We start from the raw sequence: 20795 nt of genomic DNA, 5'->3' as shown, positions 1-20795 counted from the left end.
CAAACCAGGGAGGGGGGGGGGGGACCTGTAAAAATTCAAAAACATCTCTAGAAATTTCTTCCTTGTCTAATATGTCTTGGAGAACCAACAGTATTTTAGCATAATGAGCATTAATGTAATTTTAAAAAGTTTGTTCTTAAAAATCTGAGTAAGTAGCCTCTCTGCAATACCTGCAACGACTGCAAGGAAAGAGTGGTACAGTCCACAGAACATTTAATTTGTTTATAGTAGCTTAGCTAGGTGGGATGTAATACTTCCGGTGAATACAGATCCATAGTAGAAATTTGGTTGATACACGAGCATTTAAGGGTGGGGGCTGATTTGAGGGATAATCATATTGATAAGGCTGTATTGTTAGAGACAGACCCTTGAATATGTCCGTGAGTTGGTTTTGAGAAAATACTAGCACTGAAGAATCTAAGGTTGTGGAGAGCCCATTATTAGTTTTAGTGGATGTTTTAGTGGATGCAATACCCACCATATCATTTAACTGTTTCCAAAAAAAAAGTTTGGATCTAGCAAGAGTTGGTGGAATTGTTTGGTCAGCATGTAGACTAGGATGATTAGAAAGCTTTTCAGGGATACTAAGGAAACCGTTTGAGAATGCATGAAGGACAGCAAGGTCCAGGACCTGGTCATTATTTTCAGTGTTTTGGTAAAATAGTCCTGGACAGAGGAATGTATGTTGACCTCCTAAATTCTTATATTTGTGTCACAGCACCCTTGGGTGGTCCACTATTTCCCTGCAATGCCCACCGTGTCCGATATTATTGCTTATGCACACTGTGTAGAAAGAAAAATGTCAGTGGTCGGCCTGTCCAGGCACATAGTTTACAAAGGGCATTGATGACTGAGGTTAATTTCCCATGGTAAAGTCTTTCCAGCTAAAGAACTTAGAAGAAAACATGCTCTGATTGCCTGCATTTAGGACTTTCTCTGTGAACTGCAGAGGTTTGCCCCTGAATTCATCTAATCATTGCAGTAGATAAACCTAGAGGTAAAGGAAAGATTGTTTATTTTCCTTAATTTACTGTAGCCAATCATTTAATTGCATTTATATTGCCCTGTAGGTACATAGACATTCTTATTTTGGGAAACTGGGTACAAGTATTTGTGTGTTTAACATGAGAACTCAAGTAAAGCCTGTGAATAACCCTTCTGATGATTCTTGAATTACATCCAAGGAGTTTCTCAGAGTTAAATTAAGGTACTAACAGCATGTATGAATGTCGTATATCCTGTTACAGGACTGCCTTTGAGGAATTCATAGTTAAGATGTCCTCCACAGTAGAACTAATTGAACGCTTTGCTAGGCAACAGAATGATGAGTTTGTCTTGGCTGAATTTTCGATATAAGCTATGATATGGATCCTATTTCAGTTCAGTTATGGCAAAAATTAGTCACCATTGGAAATTGGAAGACTTTCCCAATGAAACAAAAAAAAGGTCTACAGAGGCTCTGACTGTAAGCTGCTGGATCAACCAAATGTACTTAAAAACAAAATAAAGTACTCCAATAACATTTTATGATGGGTGCTTTGTTTTATTAGTAAGTACTTCTACAGAAAAGTTCATCCATGTTTGAAAACTGCTTATGTAACCTGGTCTTGTTACATGATGTCAAGCCTCCTGACTTCAAAAAGTGAGAACACCTTAGTTACATGCAAAAACAACGTTAAACGGAAAACATACTAAAAAGCAAATTTAAAACCCTTTTTTTTGTAAAACTGTCTTAAATCTTAAAATATCCCTTGTATAAATCCCCCAGTAGGAGACAGATTTTATAACACGGTTCATAGTTGTGGACTAGGCTAATGGCCCTGGAGCCTTCACAAGCCTAGCCCATAGAAGTGCCCTGGCATTGTGCTGACCAAAGTTAGTTCTTGGTGCCTCTATCAAGTAGAACCACTGGAGTGATCCCCGGGGTGAACTTTCTATTTCCCATCCACTCATCAAGATTTCTCTTGGAGGGCCAGTGAGGTGCTCTGCTTGACATGTATGGGAAGTCTGTTCCAGAGGATGGGCAGTCTCTGGGTTCATCCTGAACATCATTTTGAGTTTGTCATTTTAGCGAAAGTTGTTAAAATAAATGAGGGTTGCAATGGCCACTTTTATTTGAGAAAAGGGAACTTTACTGGCAATTGACTTTATATTGCTAGTATGTGGCCAAACTTAAATGAACAAACTTCCATAAGCTGTTTATTAAAAATATTTATTTTTATTTAGCATTTGATTACTGGGGAAGTCTGACTGGGCTAGTTGCCCGTTTTCAGCAGAGGCCTGGGGAGAAAAGCTCCATACAATTACATAGTAACAGCACAATATTAAACAGACCAAAAAATAGAATGTTGTGCAGTAAAAATACTACATGAAATGTTTGTCCAAATAGCATACAATAATGTTTGTCAAACTGTGTACATTAGAGTAGTAGGGAAGGAAAAAAGTTGGAAGAGGGGGGCTGAGGAGGAGAAAGAGTAAATTCAGCCTGGTGAAGAGCAAAAGCATAACCGGTTGTCTTTTAGATGGGCCTTTAGCACGTTTTTGAATTGTTAGGTCACTGGTGTTTAGAATATTCTGAGTGATAGAGTTCCATACTTTGAGAGATGATTTGAGTAGAGAGAGAGTCTCCGAAGCTGCGTTGGATTTTGTAACTTTTAACAGTAGCTTGTCAGAAGATCTTGAGGCTCCTGTTCTTGAGGTGGATTTGAAATAGGTTGTGTATGGCTGGATATTTGTCGGGTAGGTATACTATTGGGTGGGTGGGTTAGGGTAAGCTGATTTAAAGGGTAAGAGGTTAGTTCTAGGCATTTGAGTTTTAGAGCAATGCAGTGATGGGTTATGTGGGGTAGGTTAGAGGTGAATCTGGCTGTCTTGTGGTAGCATGTTTCTAGCTTGCTTAAATCAGTTTTCTTGTGGTTTGTGAGTACAGGGGAGATGTAGAATAGGGTTGATGTCAGATGTGTCCTGGTGATTGCTTGTCTGGAAGAGTTGGTAAGATAAGCCATAATTCAAACCTAATTTGATGCGAGCTCTTTTAATTGCAAGTGATATATGCTTGCCAAAATTTAAATTATCAGTGGTGACACCTAGTAGCTTAGTTTGAGATTGGTTCAATTAGTGTGTGCTTAGATGAGGTGATTTTAAAGTCCTGGATGAGGTTATTTGTTTTGATTGTTGTGGGAAACAGTATTATCTTGGTTTTGTTGGAGTTCAGGATGAGCTGGTATTTATGTAGGAAAGCGGATGTGATGGCAATGAAGGATCTTTGGGTAACCGCTTGTAACTGTGGCAAGGAGGGTACAGCATGAGTCATCTGTATATTGTATGAGGGTAGCAATGTGTGTTGCACTTTGGAAATTAATGGTGAGGACAGAGAAAAGAAGTGGACCAAGAATTTAGCCTTGTGGAACACCTACTGTTACAGGAAGTAGAGAAGAGGGATCGTTTTGCCACTTGCCTGCTTGTTGGCGATCTGAAAGATAATTTTGGAACCAGGAGAGGGGATTTTTTCATATGTCAAGGGATGCCAGCTCTTGTAGGAGCTGTTGATGGGACACTGTCAAATGCCTTTGACGTGTCTAGAATTATAGAGGAAACTATTCGACCTTCGTTTTTTAGTTGATTTGCAGTATTAGTGATGCTAAGCAGATCAGTGGAGGGTACTTAAAAATTTGCTTTTATGTATGTTTTCCATTTAATATTTTTGCATATAACTAAGGTGTTGTCACTTTAAATCTGTCGTGCGAGGTCAGGAGGCTTGAGGTCAAGTGAAGGTTATATAAGCAGTTTTCAAATGTGGATGATCTTATCTGAAGAAGGTTTTACTAATAAAAGGAAAGTGCTCATCATAAAATGTTTTTGGCGTACTTTATTTAGTTTTGAAGTACATTTGGTTGATCCAAGAGCTTATAGTCTGAGTCTCTGCAGACCTGCAGTTTTTTTTTGGCTTGATTTGTGTTCCACTACCAGTTGTTAGTCTTTCCTAGTGCACTGTTCAGTGATAATGGATGTGCTTCCTTGTGAGTAACCATTTTTTACTCAACGGTGTGTACTCTGCTTATAAAGAAGTCCCCTTAGCATGCCTTTCAGATATTAAATGGAATATTAATATTTCTATTAGTTTGAACAAAACAGTGAACTTCAAAATCATTTAATAATTACTTAATTTACAGTTTGACTGTAGGTTTTTTAACATTCATAATTAAATCTAAAATATGTGGGGGTGAAGAGAGAAAAAGAAGTGCCATGTACTTGTTACTAAGACAGCCGAGCATAATTTCTAAAATTAACTTTTTCACTTCAGGATAGTTTTGTTTTTATCTATTACAGAGCTCATCTAGTAGTAATAAGTGTAATAGCAGGGAGAAAGTAGTCCAGATTAAAATTAGTCCACACAGATGGCAAGATTACCATTCAGGGGCAGTACTGGTACCCTTCCTTTTATTGTCATTAGTATATTACGCAGGGTCCAAAAGGAGGTTTACCTTTTAAAGAATGACCAAAGGTAGGAATAGTGTTGATGCGTACAAGGGTAGAGAAAAGGAGAGAGACTGTGCTAATGGAGAGTAGGTTTGTCATGGCAGCTTACATTCTGCAGAAGAAATGCAAAATGTTGCATCTGGGAAATAAAAACTCAGGAAAGGAGTAAACGCTTGCGAGTACAGTGGATATAAAAAGTGTACACACCCCTGTTAAAATGCCAGGTTTTTGTGATATAAAAAATGACACCACAATAAATCATTTCAAACCTTCTCCCACCTTTAATGTGACTTATAACCTGTACAATTCAATTGAAAAACAAATCTGTTAGGGGAAAAATATAAAAAATAAACGTACAATAAGCTGGTTGCATAAGTGTGCACACCCTTAAACTAATACTTTGAAGCACCTTTTGATTTAATTACATAATTCAGTCTTCTTGAGTAGGAGTCTGTCAGCATGGCACATTTTGACTTGGCAATATTGGCCCACTCTTCTTTGCCAAAGCACTCCAAATCTGTCAGATTGCGAAGTCATCTCTTGTGCACAGCCCTCTTCAGGTCACCCCACAGATTTTCTGTTGAATTTAGGTCTGGGCTCTGGCCGGTCTTTAATTTTCTTCTGTTGAGGCTATTCTTTTGTTGATTTGGATGTATGCTTGGGGTCATTGTCATGCTGAAAGGTGAAAACAGGTTCATAGGTGGGTACTAGGCTATCTGCCTGAAAGCATGAATAAGCCTAGCCAGAATGTGTTGGTTTTTGCCGCCCCCTTAGATTAGTTCCCTGTGCCTCTGTCCAGCAGAGCCACTGAAGTGATCCCCGAGGTAAACTTTGTTTCCCATCCACTCGCCAAGGTTTCTTTTGAAGAGTGTTAGCGAGGAGCTCTGCCTAATGTAGATTGGGATCTTGTTCCAAAGCATGGGAAGTCTCTGGGACAGGAATCTATCCCTCCAGCACGTCCTATTTATTGTTGTGGTGAGGTTTAGATCCCTAGAACATGTGCCTTGAGGGGATAAGGTTTTCTTTAGGTGGAGCATGTCCATCAGTTCTGGGTTGGACATGGCCTTGTATGTCAGGCAGAGATCACCTCTGAGTAGGCGGTATGCAACAGAGTACAACTGTAGTTTCTTCAGTCGAGCTGCATAGGACATCTGTTTGAGGCCATTGATCCTCTTGGTGAGGTACTTCTGTGGACTTTCTAGCTGTTGCAGGTGTCTTGTAAGATGCATCCCAAATGGGGCATTGTACATTAAGATGGGTCTGATGAGTGAGTAGAGGGGGCACAATGACCTCTTTTGATCTGGATGCAAACCCTTTTGTGATTAGGTGGGCCACGTAGAAGGATTTTCTAACCACTTTGGCAATGTGATTATCAAAGTTGAGATTACTATCTACTTGGGTCCCCAGATCCCTTATTACATCTTCCGTATTTAGGGGGCTGCCACCTATGTGGTAGTTTGTGGGTACTTTGTTTTTTCCAAAAGGGATGACTATGCACTTTTTGGCATTTAGCTTGAGGCCATGATTTTGACACCAGGAATTCATCTCAGTGAGACTCTGTTGGAGGATGTCTGTGTCAGCCGGAGAGTCAGTTATAGCCCCTAGTTTGCAGTCATCTGTGAACTTGGTCAGCCATAGTCCTCCTGTGCTTGCCTGTAACTCTGAGAAGTATACGCCGAACAGGAGGGGTCCTAGGACTGAGCCCTGGGGAACGCCACTTGTAACCGGTTTAGAGTCGGACCTAGCTCCCACAACTCTCACCATGTGGGTTCTGTCCGTGAGCCAGTTGGCAATCCATCTTGTGATGTAAGGGTTTATGTTCAGGCTGGTGAGCTTGTCTATAATACCAGAGTGGGAAATGGTGTTGAAGGCCTTAGTGAGGTCTAGGTAGGCTGTGTGTACCACCTTTCCCTCACATATAGCCTTGGTAACTGTCTCAAAGAAGTCCACCAGGTTTAGGAGGCATGATCTGCCCTTAACAAAGCCAAACTGGGTAGGGTCCAGTATTTGGAGGTTCCCAATGTCTCTGTTAATGAGTTCCATGATGATGCGCTCCATAGCCTTGCATCCTCTTCATTTTTAGCTTTCTAGCAGACACCTGAAGGTTTTGGGCCAAAAGTGACTGGTAGTTGGAACTATTCATAATTCCCTCCATCTTGACTAAAGCCCCAGTTCCAGCTGAAGAAAAGTAACCCCAAAGCATGATACTGCTACCGCCATGCTTCATAGTGGGGAATGTGTTCTTTTGGTGATGCAAAGTGTTGTTTTTGCGCCAAATGAACCTTTTGTAATTGTGGCCAAAAATTTCAAACTTGGTCTCATCAGACCATAACACATTTTCCCACATACGTTTGGGAGACTTTGTATTTTGTAAATTTTAGCTGGGCCTGGATGTTTTTCTGTGTAAGAAAAGACTTCTGTCTTTCAACACTACCCCATGGTCCACACATATGAGGAATACAGGAGATCGTTGTCACATGTAGTACACAGCCAGTACTTGCCAGAAATTCCTGCAGCTCCTTTAGTGTTGCTCTAGGTCTCTCTGCAGCCTCCCTGACCAGTTTTTGCCTTGTCTTTTCATCAATTTTGGAGGGACGTCCAGTTCTTTGCAACTTCACTGTTGTCCCATATTTTCTCCACTTTTTGGTGACTGTCTTCACGATGTTCCATGGTATATCTAATGCTGTGGATATTTTTTGAACCCTTCTCCTGACTGATAGCTTTCAACAATGAGATCCCTTTGATGCTTTGTAAGCTCTCTGTGAACCATGGCATTTGCTGTAGTAGGCAACTAGTAAATGTCAGGAAAATCCTAGTAGGACAACTGAATCTTATTTAAGGTTAATCGGAGTCTCTTTAATTGATGGCATGTGTGTACCCAAGAAGACTGAATGCTGTAATTAAATCAAAAGGTGCTTCAACAAAGTATTAGTGTAAGGGTGTTTTTAGTTTTTAATGGTTCCTTATTGAAATATCAGCACTTGTAACCCTGAATGCCAACAGACCGAAGAGAAAAAAAACCCCTCAAAACTCAAGAACAGTGAATCCTGAACATCAATCTTGTCTTTTAAATTTCTTTTTTGCAGTTGGGCAAGGCTCCCTGCAACCCCCCCCCCCCACAATGTGGGGAGCAAGCACTCCTCTCTGCAGTAGTTATGTATGCCAAATCTGAGATCGCTGTACCTCTGAGAAAAGGAAATATTCCATGAAATAGGCGTCTTGAGACTTGGTATATGTAAGGCTATTTTTTGGCCTTTCAGTCTCCATGTTTTGGATCTCGCTGTAGTGAGACCTTGAGATAATTGCATTAGAACAGCTAAAGAAAAGCAAAGAATTTAAGTGAGAAGCATGAAAGAGTGACTAAGTATTGAGATGTTTAAGAAAAATTCATTGTTTTGGTGGTTATTAATTTCTGAAAAAACAACTGGAAAACGACCACCACGACTGAATAAAATAGAATAAAATGTATTGGAACAACAAATAAGCACTTTCATGTACTAGGTACGCTTCTTCAGATCTAATAACATACTGGTTCAGACTTCCATTTTATATAAAAAACTTAATTGATTAAATACCCCAATTAAATGCATTATTTGATAATTGAACTCAAAACAAGAGGCATCACAAACTAATTCAGCCTTCACTTTACATCTTTCACGGATATCTTTTGTACATGTTTGCATAGCTATGAAATAAAACCACAAAATATAAAATCACAACAACAATAATAATAAGAAACGTTAGATTTCACTTGTAATCAAAAGATCTATATTACTAAATATTATTAGCTTGAGAAGTAAATAAATAAATAAGTCCAAATATGACATTGTTAAAACAAAACTTGTCTTTATAAATCAATAGCACAGCAGTGACTCTAGCTCCCTTGCCATGCATCAAGAGTAGGTTTAATATTAACCGCTTGATTGAGTCCAGGTTCTAAATGAGCTTTCAGTCTGAAAATCCCGGATAATTCAGTGGTTTCTAAATGATTCTTATCCTCTCCTGTTATGTTGGACTAATTGTAAAACCCTGAATTTAAACTGATGATTGGGGTATTCTATTATATGTTTAGCCAACGCATTCAATTGATTACTCCTTCTTATTTCATAAACATGACCATAAATTCTCTCCTTTAACTTTTTAGAGGTCATGCCGACATAAAAAGCTGTACAAATCATGCAGGTAGCAAGGTAAATCAAATTTGTGCTATCAAAGTTAGCATAAAACCTAGACTCAAACCTATAATTCAAATCAGGATGAATAAAAAAACTGATCCGTTATATATCTGCACATCTTACAATTATTACAGGTGAACGTTCCCAGTTTCTTTTTATTTTTATTTATTTCATGTATGACATGATACTGTTCTTTGCAAAAAATTCTCTTAAGATTCTTACTATTCTTAAAACTGAAACTGGGCATACATCCCACGATCCTGCATGTCTTATCCATTGTTAGCACATGCCAGTTTTTCCTGATAGTATTGACTATCGTATCATTGTTAGTTATCTTGTGACGAAAGTTACTCTGGAACTAAAATCGATCTTCTCTGATTTATTATAACTATGACTAGTTGTTCTAAAAAATAGTTTCTTCCCCTTAAGTATCAAGTTCTTATTTTTATCCAACATGTCTCTATTATATCCCCTGTCCAGAAACAAATTATACATGTTATCCAATTCTGCCTCCATATCTGATGTATCCTCACATAGCCTCATGATCCTAGTGAACTGCCCTTTAACTGCAGTAGGAAAAACAAATCTAGGGTGCATACTAGTGTAGTGTAAAAGTGTGTTCTTCCAACAAGTCTTCCTGTACAATGAAGTGGATATTATGCCCCTTTCCTTTTTGGTTATAGTAACATCTAAAAAAATCAATCTTATTGTCTGAATACTCCAGGGTGAATTTCAAAAACTCAGTTGTGGTTTCCAAATGACTAACAAACGCCCTCATTTAATTTATGCTACCTCTCCAAAAAAGAAGTATGTCGTCTACAAACCTTTTGTAGAATATCACCTGTGAAAAAAGCTTATTATTGAATAAACATTCATTCTCCCAGTAATGAACAACCATATTTGCATATGAATTTGCACAGGGGGTGCCCATGGCTACCCCCCATTTTTGTGCATATAATTCGTCTTTATACATAAATATATTGTTGTTGAGTATGGTGTCCAATAACATAGTAACTAGTATTTGTGTGTCTTTACTAACATCTTGGTTTAAGTTTAAAGCTTCCCTTATAGCTTCTATCCCAAAGTCATTCGGGATAGAAGTAAATAGATTTTTAACATCAAGAGTAACTAGCAAATATTCAGAATCAGGCACTGCGTGGTTAAATTCAACTAATTGTTCAAGTAATTGATAGCCATCTTTCAAAATATACTTGGAATTTTACGTACTAAAGGGCCCAGAATGCTATCCATGTACCCTGATATATTTTCTGTTACCCAGCCATTGCCTACTACTATAGGCCTCATAGGCAAAGGAAAAACATTTTTATGTACTTTGGGTAAACCCTTTAAATAAGGGATCCTAGGATGTTGTACCCAAAAATAGTTATATATATCTTCAGATATTTGTCCACACATTAACAAGTCATAAACATCATCATGGACTTGCTTTATCACATTCAAAAGATATTTACCATCAATTTTCAAATACGTATTCACTTCACTTAACATTTCTAACATGGCCTTGTCATAGTCTTCAGCATTTAATAACACCACACCTCCACCTTTATCAGCTGGTACTATCATTATGTCACTATTATTACTTAAACCTTGTAACGACTGTTGTTGCTCCTTAGTTAAATTAAAATGTGCATTTACGTTGTGGTTTCATAAATTCAGCATAAAAGTCATTTTCACATAGTTTAATGAAGCTGTCCACATTGGTAGGCAGAATAGGAATAAACAAACTTCTATTTCTGTATGTTTGAATAGTTCGCATATTCTTCTCATTAGAGGCAAACATTAATTTAAGCGCTGCATTTCGCCCAAACAATCTCAAATCCACTAGTTGTGAGGGGATAAAAGATAATCCCTTATTAAGTAAAGAAATGTCCGAAAAACTTAGTTTATACCTTGAAAAATTGAACACTAGTTTATTGAGTTCTTGGTTTTGTTTCTCATACCTTGGTATTCGCCTGAAAACTTCCGTTTCATTTGGCCACGACTATTGGATCTTGTTCTTAAAGTTTCCTTTGATTTTACTGGAAGCGGAAGAAAATGTTCCATGTTTTTATTCCAAACTTTTGGTTTTCCTCCTAAAACAACATCTTTGCCCGCTTCTGACGCCTGTTGATTAGGTGGTGGTGTAGCTGTGGTAGAAGGTAAATCCACACCCCTATCTTGCTCACTCAAAATAAGGGATGTGTCTGGCGCATTAAATGCATTCTCCACAATTCTCTGAGTGAAATTTAAAGAAACACCACCAGAGGAAACTGTTCTACTATTATTGACGTCGTCATTCTCCTGATGCCCGTTACGCTCGTTTGAAGATGGCAAAACTGTCTCTTCATGATTATATGCTCCTCTGGGCCATACAAACACCTGTCCTGTAGTAAAATCTTTATAGTCTCTCTCTAATTTGCAGTACTTAGTTTGCTGCAACTTGTCTCTGTAAGAAATAACTTGCATGCATAGATTGTCTAACCTTTTTTCATATATATTCCCTTTGAAGCAGATTCGTAGATCTTTGTTCAAAGCCTCTACTTTACGTTGTATCTCCGCTTCAATGGTTATTAATTTCTATAGACTCCATCTTAGAGAAATTGTGTGCAGTTATAGAAACCTTCCCTGAAAAACACCTTGAGTAGTGCACAAGGCCACTCAAGTTCTTTTCTATGCTGCACAACAAGGCATTCCCAGTTTAGCGGCAGCTGTTTGCTCAGTAGTATAAATCACTAAAATATATACGGTGCTTCCAGGCTTTCCAGAAAGTTTAATGTTTTTGAGACAGTGACTATTTTAGTTGGGAATCTCTGGAGTCTCTCTAGATGCTTGATAATGCCTATTGAAGTACATCTTCAAAGAGGGCATGGTATTCAGTGACTCTTAATTAATACTGAGTGTAAATGACCTGTAAATCTGGTGGATATTTCTATGGAAATTACTCTTGGAAAGTAGAAAGAGTTTTTGATCACTATTATATGGCAAGCAAGAGAGGGAATTTTTCAGCACACATTTTAAAGGTTTCGAATGATATTCTCATTTTGGAGTTCGGGGTATGGTCTACATTGTGGGGGAGGGGTAATCTACCAAATGTGACAATGTTACATTTCTTAGTATTTAATGTAATCTCATTATTTGTACACCAAGTATTTACAAGGGTGAGTTCTTGCTCAAGGGCATGTGTGTCTGAGGATGATGTGACAGTGAGTTGGTTTTAAGTTGTCTGCAAACTTGGCTAGCCAGACATCTTGATTCATGGTTTAGAGATCAGAAAAGCAAATGCCAAACAAAAGGAGTTCCATCACAGAGCATTGTGGGATACTACTGATCACAACCATATTCTCCTATGATGCCCTTGCTTACCTGCACCATGTGGTTTCTGTCCTTTATCCAGTTTGCTGTCCATCTTACCCCACTGGGATCTATTTACAATGCATTTAGTTTACCAATGATAGTAATGTGGGGGGGTGGTGTCAAATGCTTTTGGCCAGGTCCAGTTATACCATGTGGACAGTATGGTTATTAGCTTGTATTACTCTCTAAGAAGTTGACCACATTTAATATAGGATCATCCCTTAAACAAAAACTGTTGCAGATCTAGTCTGAGGAGATTTTTAATGTCAAAATTTATCATGCCAGTTATAACATGTTCCATGGCTTTGCAAATGAGACTCATTTGGCTAAATGAATTGTAGTTCTTGGGGTCAGTAGTGGGACCACCCTTGTAGAGCATCATAACCACTGCTGTATGCTAAACCTCAGGGACAAAGCCAGTGACTAAATTTCGGTTAAACTGCTTGTTTACTGTTTATATAACAGCCATGTACTGCATATTAACTCTCACAGATGAAATATCTTTAACCTTAGAAGAGCACCTTTAGTACACGTTCTTTAGTGATAATTGGGGGAGGGGGCTGAAAGCTTCATGGATAGGTGGGCTTTAGATAGTTATCTGTGTGACTTTGCACAGAATTTGTTGACAAGTATATTTGAGTTGTATGTGCAGGGATAGGGTGGGAGATTTTTTTAGTATTTGCTCCTTTTTCGTCATGCTGTCTTGCAGAATCTGTATGGTGCTTGCTATGCAGAGCCCAACGTGGGTGTACATTTATGTATACCTGCTGTGCTTGGCTTCTAATCTTGTGCCTAAATGCAGTCATTTGCAAGTGGAGCTCACATCTTCTCCCAGGTAGTGCTCCTGTAACACAATCCTTACTATCCCGCCCCCAGGATGTGTGGATTCATATTGCCAACTCACTTCCATCCCGGCCACTTGATCTGCTCTAATACCCAGACCTTGAGTCAAAGTGATGTCTTCTCAGGCATAGTCAGGTCTTGTCCTTGTAGGTCAGCTGAAATGCAAATATTCTGAGATGTAAAAAAGTATATGGAGGCAAGGCAGTGATTCTTGTATTTAGTTCTCATCAGAACCAGATAAGTAAATGGTAAGTACTGGATACTGCTTATGCTAAGCTGTGTAGTACGTCCATTATTCTGACATTCCAGTCATTGAAATTGCATAACTCTGAATTTTATTTTGCATGAAAAACACAAGTGGCCTTTTGCTTGCTCATCCTGAAGAGCAGATCATCTTGAAGTACTAAGATTAAAAAAAAAAAGTGCCTGGTCCTTTTGGGTTGCATCCTAATTAACTTTTATGACACATTTATTATACAAAAAAGTAACATAATGTTATGAATTTCCAGAATGAAGAATTTTCAAGCTGCATTTGTATGATTCATGCTTTGCTTTTTACATCAGAATAACCCAATTTTGGTTTTATCTTATAAATATCAATGTGGAATTATAACAAAGCTGCAACAGTTCATATCAGCAATGATATAAACTTGGCTGAAAAGCATGCATTTCATTGCCATCCTAGTATGTAGTCATGTCCATTATGTAATTGTGTATATCAAGTTTGTGTAGTGCATTGTGTAGGTGTGTACACGTAATATTGATGGTCACCTTCATCACATGTGGCAAGCTTGTAGGGAAAGATCCTTTGTCATACTGAAACATGTGATGCCTTTTGTCATGCTAAGCAGCTCAGGGACTCCCATATATTTCCTGCACGGAATGACTCCATTCAAGAACTTCAAGCTTGCCTTGAACAAGAAAGGAAGCTTCGGAAAGAGGAACAGGAAAAACTGACCAGCAAGATTTATCAGGTATATCAAGGGATGGAGTCCTTCATCCCGTGGTGATGAGTGTTTTCACCAGATTGTGCAGTGTCCATGTGTGGTGTCCATTAGCATCGTTCACAGTGTTTGTAGTGTCTGTAGATATAGCTGACGGAGTGTAAAGTGATTGCTGTTGTGTTGCTAATGACCATTTATTTTCTGGTGCTGTGAGAAGTACATCATTGTAGATGATGGTGGTATGCTGTGGAATGCCATTTTTCAAGACTGCAATATCTTGACTGCATGTTGTGGGTGATGTGCTAAAGCGTGTAATGGTTATGAAACACACGAATTATAACAAAGAGGCATTCTTTCAAGTACAGCTGAGTGCAGAAGCTGCCTGCACTCTGTTTAACTGTCCCTCCTCTTCCCAATCAGTGTTGAATCAAGGTTTTCCATCTTTACTAGGCACACTTGAATCCTTCTACTGAAATATAAGCCACCATTTTCTATAGAAATGTTGTTCATCCTGCCAAGGTCTTCATTAATTAACCGTTCTTGTCTCCCTACCAGCTGTCTGCTCTGATCCCTGTGCACACTTCCCTTGGCCTTCTGCGTCGTGTTTCCCATTTACCCTTGCCAAGCAGTGCATTGTCATTGTGCTGGATCCCCCTCTGCTTTCCGTCATACACTCTAAACTCCATTCTTTTTGCCTACTCTAACCTATCCGTTCTCCCTACTGTACAGTCACAGGATAGTACGCATGTACTAGTGGCTTTCAAAATTCAGTTTGCTCTAATACATTGCATAATGAAAAGAAAACACTGGCTTTTGAAATTCACTTTTTTTGGTTCTGGAGCTCTGCATTCTGATCGTCTTTCCCCACCCTTCTTACAATCTGTTTCATGATTTAGTTTACACGTGGTCTTATTTTCCAGATCATTTTGTTCCTTGATCATTGCATCCATTATTCTGCGGTTTCACTCATTGAAATTGAATAACTCTGCATTTTATTTCGCATGAAAAACACAACTGGCCTTCTGTTTGTTCATCTTGCAGAACAAATCTTGCTGAAGTTTAGCTTTGTCTCCATGACCCCTGTGACATCAGCAAGAGGACTGATCCCTTTTCCCAACCTAAGCAGTAATTATTAAGAACAAAAATGAATGCCTGTGCAGTTACCAGTTCTGTTCCTGGCACTTGTCTTGTGTAACTTTTTTGGAACTGTGATCTTGCATTGAATATTTTTTCTATGTAGGAGCCAACATCTCATTCAGTCTGTTATTTTGTTCTGCATCTTTATTGTCCTCCATTTTGCACTTACCTTCAGGACTACCCATTTCCTTCTTTGCGGTCTTTATTGACTACCCATTTCCTTCTTTGCGGTCTTTATTGACTACCCATTTCCTTCTTTGCGGTCTTTATTGTCCTCTATTTTGCACTTACCTTCATGACTACCCATTTCCTTCTTTGCGGTCTTTATTGACTACCCATTTCCTTCTTTGCGGTCTTTATTGTCCTCTATTTTGCACTTACCTTCATGACTACCCATTTCCTTCTTTGCGGTCTTTATTGACTACCCATTTCCTTCTTTGCGGTCTTTATTGACTACCCATTTCCTTCTTTGCGGTCTTTATTGTCCTCTATTTTGCACTTACCTTCATGACTACCCATTTCCTTCTTTGCGGTCTTTATTGACTACCCATTTCCTTCTTTGCGGTCTTTATTGGCTACCCATTTCCTTCTTTGCGGTCTTTATTCTTGTTCTGCACCCTTAAGTTGGGTACATCATGTCACAGTCACTGTCCACTGTAGTCATGATTCCTGTACCTGAAATTTCTTTGTATCTTGCTTTAAGTACTGTGTATGGCTGATTTATGTGACCACTTACCCCAGCACTATGTGATGTTACCTTCAGTCACTACATACTACCCCTTTTCTCTCATTGCTTCCTGCCCTCATCCTTTTCCAGGCCATTGTGCTCTACTCTGTGTGTCCAGTAAGGATTATGCTTTTCCTGCATGCTGTTTCTAGGGACTTTTCAACATCAGAACCATCTATGAAAGAAATCAGTACACTTGGGGTGCTCTCCATTCTGTAGGCATGAGTGATCCAGGGCATATATCCTTTGATTCTCCAGGGTTTGTTTCCAGACATTTACTAACCCCATATTCATTAACCCAAGCCTTCAATCATTATTTAAATCCCATGATTTCCCATTTGTTTGTCCTTTTCAGGGAGACAAGACGGGCAGAACCTTTGAGGGCCACCAGCCCCTTCCATTAACACACTTTTGAAAAGCTCTCCAACTTCATTGCACCTTGCTCAACTACTTGTAGTATTTTTGGCCAAATCATTCATCCTTACAATCCTAGTATTTACATGTTCATACTGTATTTGACAGCAATGGATTTGTTCTCTCCAGAGTTATGCTCATCTCTGTCCTTCCATGCTAAAAATCTTTGTTTCTTTTTTTCTCCAAATGGCTCGTATTTCTATGCACCATTACTACGAACTAATTTGTCATTTACCCCTCTCTTCTGTTTTTATCCTTCCTTTTACCATCCTGCACCTCTTCAGTAAATAACTAAATTTCACATGGTTGCAGCTACCCTTCATCTTTATCTTTCAAGAGGTCCCTCAACCTCATTCATCATAATCTACTACCACTGGATATACTTCTTCCCTGTGAAACTTGGGATACTCAGAGGCCCCACTATATCCATTGCTACCCTCTGAAATAGTTCCTCAATCATAGGCAAAGACATCAAAAGAGCTTTCACCTTGTCTCCTGCCTTGCCTAGTTTTTGGCACTGCTCACAGGTCCTGCAGTACCGTGTTACATCCCTGGCAATCCCAGGCCAATACAAGTTCTGCATAATATGTCTCTTTGTATACTTTATGCCCATATGTCCTGCAAAGGGAATGCCATAGGCTATGGCTAGAAGTGGCAGATGGTAGGCTCTGTGCACTACTAATTGCTGTATTCTCTCACCCTCCCACTGTCTATACATTAACCCTTTGTCCCAGTATACAGATTCCTCTTTCCCTTGAGAATCAGTTGACACACTAGCTACCTCCCTCAGGCCTTGTAATGTAGGGTCTGAGAGCTGAGCCTGTCTCAGCTCTGTCTTGGTAACCCTTCCAAGCTCCCCTTCCACAGGAAGTCTGGTATCCTCTGACAGCAGTGCCTCACTGTCAGCCTGGGTACTACTACTCACCTCTGCCCTTGCAGTTACTCTGTCCAAAGCAACATCAGTACCCACAAGCAGCTGTGGCTCCCTTTCAGTTTCAATGTTGCATGGTAGGTCCCTCCCTGAAGTAACCACCTCACCAGTCCTGGTGTCAAGTGTGCAGTCCGTCTGGGTCGTTACCAGACCCACATGCTTGTCTCCATGTCTGACTGTGTAACTGCAGGCACACAAGGTATTGCAATATCAAAATCATTCCCTATCAGGACATCTGCAGGGAGATCCTCAAACACACCTACTTGCTTGCTTCCTTCCTTTTCCATCCTCCTAGTCAAAGTGAACCCCAGCCAAAGGTATTTGGAATGGGGCCACTCCTAAAGCTCTGATTGGAGTAGACTGCCCAAGCAAGCAGTGCCCCTGTTTAACCATTGCAGGGTTCACAATGGTTTGGTCATAGGCTGTCTCTCTCTTAGCAGTGGCCTGTTTCCCATCTACTAAGATAGGACATAACCTCTTGTGGTAGTTTGGTACCCTTGTTATCTCCAGACAACTTACTTCTGGCATTCTGCCATTCCCACTAAATATCTCTCCCACTTTTTGTTCCCCACCTTGCTTCCATGGACATTTATATTTTACATAGCCCCACTAGTTGCATTTAAAACATTTAACCCTTGGTCCTGGCAGTGTACCTGGACTAGTGGCTTCCCCTGTTACTTGCAGACTGTGTTGGGGTGGTTTTGGATGTCCACCATGGGTTCCCTTAGACCCATGAGCAGCACTGGGCATCCCTTTCCTGTGCAGTGATGCCCTGCTTGCTTGGGTATAGGTCTCCCTTTCCCCCCATCTAATCTGATTGTTACATTCACTATCCACTAAGCAGATTCTCATGGCCTCAGACAAAGTGCTAAGGGCTCCCTCACAAAAAAAGTCTACCAGCCCTTCAAAAGTGGTGACCTGACACCCACTCTTGGCCATCTATGAAAATAAGTGCTTAACTCGGGAACATATTCACACACACTTTCATCTGCCTTGTGCCTACGCTCATGAAACTTTTTCCTACAAGCTTCAGGTTTTAACTTAAAATAGTATTATAATTTGAGCAATCAGTATTAGATAATTTAGAAATAGCAGTCACAGCTTTACCATGGAGTAAGGGCATCAGGAACTGTACGCAGACCCCTTGGTCAACATTATACTGTTTACATTCCCTTTCAAACATATGAATAAAAGTATCAAAATTATCCCCCTCTGTAAATTGTGAAAGAAATTCACCCACCTTTGTTGCGTCTGGAGTTCCGATATTCCCTTCATTACCTCCATGATCCTGGTGAAAACTCAGCATCTCCTTTTCATGTTGCCTCTGCCTCTCATTCTCTTCATCTCAGTCTCTCTGCTGATTCTAATGCCATCTGTTTCTCCTTTTCTTCAGTCACCAAATGCCACAGTCTCTCTGCTCATTCTAGTTCTAACAGTTTGGCCTCCAGTTCAAGTCTCTAACTCCAGATGGATTTTTAAGCCCTCTGTGGGAAGGTTGAACTGTCCATTTTCTGAGAGTTGTACTTCCCCATGGCCAGTCTGGTTGTTGTCCTAGTCACTAGTTTGTGATGCAGCTGTGACCAAGGCAGCAATCATTTCTGCTTTAGTCAGGTTGGTATGCACCAGTCCTTTAGTCAGGTTGGTATGCACCAGTCCTTTAGTCAGGTTGGTATGCACCAGTCCTTTAGTCAGGTTGGTATGCACCAGTCCTTTAGTCAGGTTGGTATGCACCAGTCCTTTAGTCAGGTTGGTATGCACCAGTCCTTTAGTCAGGTTGGTATGCACCAGTCCTTTAGTCAGGTTGGTATGCACCAGCCCTTTAGCCTGGCATATTTCAGCCAAATGGCTCCTGGTCAGCTTGCCATACTCCTCTTCTGACATCATTGGCTGCTCTCTCTGACTAAGCTAACAAAAAATAAATAAAACTGTTGTGATGTGAAACTCTGAATGTTCACTGTGTGGCTGACAGAGTACAAACACCTTCTTCAGTGACCACTGTTTACAGGCTACAGGAATTCAATATCCACACCACTGAATCCCAATATGTGGATATTACCACTATATGGTGCCTCACCACTGGCCCAGTAATCAAGGAACCTCAATCCTCATCACTAGCACCAATGGAGGATGACCAGTATACAATACAGTATTTCCAGATGCAGCTCTCTGCATCACGTACAGTTTCTCTCAAGAGCGCACAGAGACCACAGTCAGTCCGGGGCTGGTTTCTCCCCCTTTCTCCAGATCCCTAATAAGACTCCCCACTGGCACAGCTATAGAGTTGAGATCTCAGCTGAGTGACCAAACTAAGACCTCCAGCACCTTCTCTGTCCAACCAGTGCTTTGTGTCCCTGCCCAAGTAGCTTATATACACATACACACCTGTGAAAGGCTGGCACAGGTTTCCAAGCTATGTTCCTTCTGCCCAGAGTATTAAGTTGTTTCCCCTGCCACCAGTCACTCCTTATCAGCTACTTTAATGCCCTTAACAAAGGATGTTCAGTCTTATTGTGTAATGTTACTATCAATAGAAATGGTAGTTTCACCAAGAGCAAGGGTATTAGGAGTGGCCTACACAGTGTCACCAAATACATATGCAAGTACTCTCTGAGTTTAAATATGTCTAGACAGATCAGCCACAATGAAAGGTTTAAATATGTTTAATAGTAAATAAAAGAACAAGACCATGCTAAATATACATTTGCAGTAACATCAGAGTTTAAAATCACAGGAAACATTTAAAACAACATTGCAGGGCAGTCTCATAGGTTCGTACTAGGCTATCTGCCCTAGGGCATTTATAAGCCTAGCCAGAGTGTGTGTGGCTTTCACCACCCCTTAGGATGAGAATGCTACGCCCATTTAGGGTTTAGTTTACTGTGCCTCTGTCTAGTAGTGACACAGAGATGACCCCCGGGGTAAACCTACGATCTCCCATCCACTCGTCAAGACTTCTCTTGAATAGAGTTAGTGAGGGGCTCTGCCTAACATGGATTGGGATTCTGTTCCAGAGTGTAGGGAGCCTCTGGGTTATGAATCTGTCCCTCCAGCACGTCCTATTTATTTCTGTGTTGAGGTTTAAGTCTCTTGCTCTTGTGGCTCTGATGGATTTGGATTTTTTGAGGTGGAGCATGTCCATTAATTCCGTATTGGACATGGCCTTGTACGTTAGGCACAAGTCACCTCTGAGTAGACGGTATGCGACTGAATAGAGCTGAAGTTTTTTCAGTCGGGCAGCATATGACATATGTTTAAGACCCTTTATCCTCTTGGTGAGAAACTTTTGGGGTCTTTCCAACTGCTGCAGGTGTCGGGTAAGATAAATCCCAAATGGGGCATTGTACTCAATCATTGGCCTAATAAGAGAAGAGTACAGGGGCACAATGACCTCTCTTGATATAGATGTGAAACCCTTCATGATAAGGTGGGCAATATAGAAGGTCTTCCTAACCACTTTGGCAATGTGAGTGTCAAATGAGAGGTTACTGTCAACCTGGGTCCCTAGGTCCCTGATTGCCTCTTCCGTACTTAATGGATTACCACCTATGTGGTAATTTGTGGGTACCTTGTTTTTCCCAAAGGGTATGACTATACATTTTTTGGCGTTCAGCTTAAGGCCATGGCTCTGGCACCAATTATCCATTTCTATGAGGCCTCTCTGAAGGATGTTTGTGTCCGCTGGAGTATCAATTATGGCACCCAGTTTGCAGTCATCTGCGAACTTTGTCAGTCACAATCCTCCTATGTTTGCCTGTACCTCGGAAAAATAAATGCCGAACAAGAGGCGTCCC

The 20795-nt window shown here is 40.2% G+C and overlaps 1 protein-coding gene across 5 annotated transcripts in view; it reads left to right on the top strand.

The window, feature by feature from the left end:
- Positions 1-20795, top strand: part of MTCL1 (microtubule crosslinking factor 1) — a gene marked incomplete in the record, with an annotated part of 739795 nt that overhangs the window by 522085 nt on the left and 196915 nt on the right. For 3 of the 5 annotated variants that reach the window (XM_044066527.1, XM_044066529.1, XM_044066531.1), the window contains 1 exon segment: positions 13703-13825. In XM_044066527.1, the coding sequence (XP_043922462.1) occupies positions 13703-13825 (123 nt within the window). 5 annotated transcript variants of the gene reach the window in all.

This window comes from Protopterus annectens, chromosome 3.part1, assembly GCF_019279795.1.
Source record: "Protopterus annectens isolate FY-2018-M chromosome 3.part1, PAN1.0, whole genome shotgun sequence".
In the NCBI taxonomy this organism is placed as follows: Eukaryota; Metazoa; Chordata; order Ceratodontiformes; family Protopteridae; genus Protopterus; species Protopterus annectens.
This window is presented reverse-complemented; position numbering and strand designations above follow the sequence as displayed.